The sequence below is a fragment of the Vigna umbellata genome, chromosome 8 (assembly GCF_029865625.1).
Source record: "Vigna umbellata cultivar VRB3 chromosome 8, Vumbellata_1.0, whole genome shotgun sequence".
Classification (NCBI taxonomy): Eukaryota; Viridiplantae; Streptophyta; class Magnoliopsida; order Fabales; family Fabaceae; genus Vigna; species Vigna umbellata.
The window spans coordinates 6917633-6921752 of record NC_142172.1 but is presented as its reverse complement, the minus strand read 5'-3'; the positions used below and the strand labels follow the sequence as shown (position 1 = coordinate 6921752).

The following is a 4120-nucleotide window of genomic DNA, read 5'->3' as shown; positions in this document are numbered from 1 at the left end:
CATTCGTTGTCTAGATACCACATGACTTCCTTTTCACCCTTTTCTTCACTGGTTCCAACTTGTGCAGATTTTGCCATCATGCTCAAATCTGTTTGTTGTTCTGAGTGATTGCAGTCAACTTCACTGCCTTCATTTTTCTTTGAATCTTGGTCTTTAGAGTGCTTTTGATTTTCTGCAAGATTCATGTCAGATTTCCTTTTACTTGTCAAGAATTTCGAGAACCTTTCTGCCATTAAGTCAATTTCTTCATCCTCTGGATTTTCTGCAAGTTTTAGGATGTTGATGGCTCTTTTCTCTATTTGATTTGATTTCCATGTTATTCTTGTCTTAATAGGCTCACAAGAATTGTTAATCACAAAACTCCATACATCTTTGCCTATTGAATTCAAGAAACCATCATCAATTACACTTTTGCTCATGGTGGGAGACATATTGACCATCAGGAATGATTTAATCGATTATACTTAAAACCTAAAGGATTAAAATCCGAGTAAAATTCAAATTCCTAGCTCTGGTGCCAATTGTAGAAAAAGTAGTACCCATAATCTCAACCAGGGGGAGTGAATTGGTTAGCCCTTTAAAAAATTGTTCTTTCAACAGTTTTTCAAAATCTTTGAGGTTTTCTTGGAATACAATCAAACAAGTATATGAACAATAATAAAAGAGAATGGATAGAAAAATCAACACAAAGATTTATACTGGTTCAGTCAAGCCTACATCCAGCCTTCCTTCAACAACCTAAGTGAAGGTAAGGTAACCACTATATTGATAAAGTTATACAAGCAAGAATATAGAGAACTACCCTCTCAAATTCACTCTCCTTTCACAACTCAATATCACCTATAGCACAAGATGTGAATCACCTCACAATCTCAACCTAGAAAGCAATCCCAACTTTCTGTAACCTTAGAGCAATCCCAACTCTAAAAACTAGAACATACACGGTTCTGTTCCTGGCTCTCAGCAATAGGGAACACAATCCTCTTGATTGTAGATGTACATTGATCCTGATAGAATACACCTAAAGTGCATAATATGATCATCAATATGTAAGAACAACTTCTTTGTGAGAATCTTGATGAATTTCCTTCCAATTAAGTAATCTTGACTCTCCAAGAAGATTAGAACGCTCCTACAATTAATTCTCAACCAACAAATTAGTTATGAAAGTGTAAGATCATAAAATGATGTTGAAGCAGTAGGAAATGCGTCTATTTATAGAATTATCAAACTTTGATGCAGTTTAATCGATTATGATTTTAAGGTAATTAATAACGGTTGAAAATGTCGTTATATGTGATGTAATTTTGATACTAAATACACCCGTTTCTGCTTAGAAACTTGCTTGGAATCATGTTTTTCTGTTAAGTTGTGTGAATAAAAGAGTTGAGATTGAATTTAATGAATTTATGACTAAATCCCTTTGTTTTGGCAGGAAATGAGATAGTACGGAAAGCAGAGATGAAGTGCCAAGGAGATGGAGCTCAGAAAGGCCTGGAAAAGCACCAGAAGGGAAGAATGCTCGAAGCTTGGGCGCCCTTTTTGGAGGCTTAAGCGCATGAGAGTGTCGCTCACCGCCCGGGCATCCCTTTTTGGGCGCTTGAGCGTCAGAAGCACGAAGCTTGAGTGCCCCTTTGTGAGGCTTAAGCGCCAGGAACCATCGCTCACCGCCCGAGCACCCTAAGTGAGGCGCTTGAGCGCCAGCGACCTGGGCCGAACTTCGTTTCTATTATGTTTTCGCTCTATTTAAAGGACCCAGACGTCCTAGGTTCTGTATCTTTGGCTGGAGGAGCACAACAACACACTCTTTCACTCTTTGGAGGCGAATTTGGATGCAGGAGCTTCCATCTACTTTTAGGGTTTTTCTATCTCATTCTTCTCCATTGTTTATCTAGTTTCACCATGTCTATGGTGAATTAAACTCTATTTGTTGTTGGGGGATGATGTAACCTTGTGAACTCCCATGTATTTGAATTGATTCTTAATAACATATGCTTTTTCATTAATTGTTAGAGTAATTCTTCTGCTACAACGCTTGCTTTGTTTAATTCATTCAATAGCATGATTTATGAATTGCATGAGTGTCGGGAGGTTCCTTACAATTCAGGTTCTTGTTGAATTACTCCCAAGAGTAATATTTCTCAGGGATGATGGTATGAGTCCTGGTCATCTTAAAGCTCTTGATCTTCACATTTAATTACTAGGAATGCTTGGAATTGCATGAATTGGTGATTAAGAATAGGCTTACTTCGTCGAGGGATCAGGTTTAAGTGATATAGTGAGTGACGTTAACATTAATGCATAAAGAACAATTCTTACATACATGCGAGAGAACTTGGTGAAATCTAACCCCAACAACATACTCATCTGATATTAAAAACAACATTCGTTCATCACTGTGCTATTCTGCTATTAATTAAATTGCATTCATATTTAATTTTTTGTCTTTGCATCTGAAACCAATGATCTCATTTTCTTTAAGTCTTAATTAATCAAGTTATCACACGACTGTCTAGTGCCAAGATTCCTTTGGGATACAATACTTGGTCTTACCATTTTATATTACTTGTGTGATTTGGTACACTTGCCGATTCATCAACAAGTTTTTGGCCTCGTTGCCGGGGACTCACGGTTTAAACTATTCATAATGCCAAACAGTTTATTTGGGATGATCCTTACTTGTTCAAAATTGGAGCAAATAACCTTTTGAGGCGCTGTGTGACTAAGGAAGAAGTGGAAGGAATTTTATGGCACTGTCATGACTCACCTTATGGGGGGCATTTTAGTGGAGAGAAAACAACTTCAAAAGTGCTCCAATCAGGATTTTATTAGCCTACGCTGTTTAAAGATGCTCATAATCATGTCAGGAACTGTGATAACTGTCAAAGGACGGGTACTATCTCCAGACGTCATGAAATGCCACTGCAAGGCATATTAGAGGTTGAAGTTTTTTATTACTGGGGCATAGATTTTGTTGGACCTTCTCAACCATCTTTCAACAATGAATACACATTGGTGGCAGTGGATTATGTGAGTAAATGGGTGGAAGCTCTGGCTTGTCACAAGAATGGTTTTAGCATTGTTATTAAATTTCTGAAAAGGCAAATTTTCTCCCGGTTTGGAACGCCCAGAGTACTCATTAGTGAAGGAGGATCTCACTTTTGTAATTTTCAGCTTGCAAAGGTACTCAAGCACTATGGTGTGAGACATAAGGTAGCTACCCCTTATCATCCACAAACAAACGGGCAAGCTGAGGTTTCCAATAGGGAGATAAAAAGGATTCTATAAAAGACAATTGCTTGAAAGGCATGTCACCTTCCGGTGGAGATGGAACATCGAGCTCTATGGGCCTTAAAATTCTTGAGTTTTGATCCTTGTGACACTGCAGAAAAGAAGAGAAGGCAAATTATTGAGCTTGAGGAGATGCAGCTGCATGCCTATGATTCTTCCAAGAATTACAAAGAAAAGGTGAAATTTTATCATGACAGGAAGCTGGTAAAAGAGGTCTTTAATCCAGGACAGCGGGTGCTGCTGTTCAATTCACGACTAAAACTTTTCCCTGGAAAGTTGAAGTCCAAGTGGTTTGGTCTGTTTATGGTCAAGAATGTCCTTCCACATGGAGTAGTTGAGTTGACAGATCCAGCCTCCAAAGACCCACAAAGAAGTTGGGTAGTGAGTGGACAACGTCTCAAGCATTATTTGGGTGGTGAGGTGGAGCGCCTTTCCACAGTCATGGAGTTGGTTGATCCAAATTGAGTTTTATGGTGTCAAGCTAGTGACATTAAAGAAGCGCTTACTAGGAGGCAACCCATCTTTCTAAACCTTTCCTTTTAATCAATTATTTTGTTATTGTACTTTGCTTGAATGAACCACATTGCTTTGATTTAACTGTGCTATGTTGTGTGATAAATATTGCTTTGTGATGCTCTAGTGTATTGATTGATGTTCAGATCATGCATGATGTGCTAATATACAGGTGATGGCTCGCGGTGTATCAAACATGTGCTTGAGGTAAAATTTAATTAAGATACTAAGCAAGGTGTTTTTCTGAATTATGGGATTTGAGAGTTTACTTGTGTGAGTTTTGGGCTTCAGAGTTTTTGTGAATAATTGCTATTAC

The 4120-nt window shown here is 38.2% G+C and overlaps 1 protein-coding gene across 1 annotated transcript; it reads left to right on the top strand.

Annotated features, from left to right (window-relative positions):
- The first annotated feature begins 3327 nt into the window (after positions 1-3327).
- LOC148193938 (uncharacterized) lies at positions 3328-3756 on the top strand. Its single transcript, XM_088097052.1, has one exon. The coding sequence runs from the start codon at positions 3328-3330 to the stop codon at positions 3754-3756; it is 429 nt and encodes a 142-aa protein (XP_087953178.1).
- The last annotated feature ends 364 nt before the right edge of the window (positions 3757-4120 follow it).

Coding starts and splice junctions, on each gene's coding strand:
- LOC148193938 (XM_088097052.1), top strand. CDS start 3,328: ATGGAACATCGAGCTCTATGGGCCTTAAAATTCTTGAGTTTTGATCCT.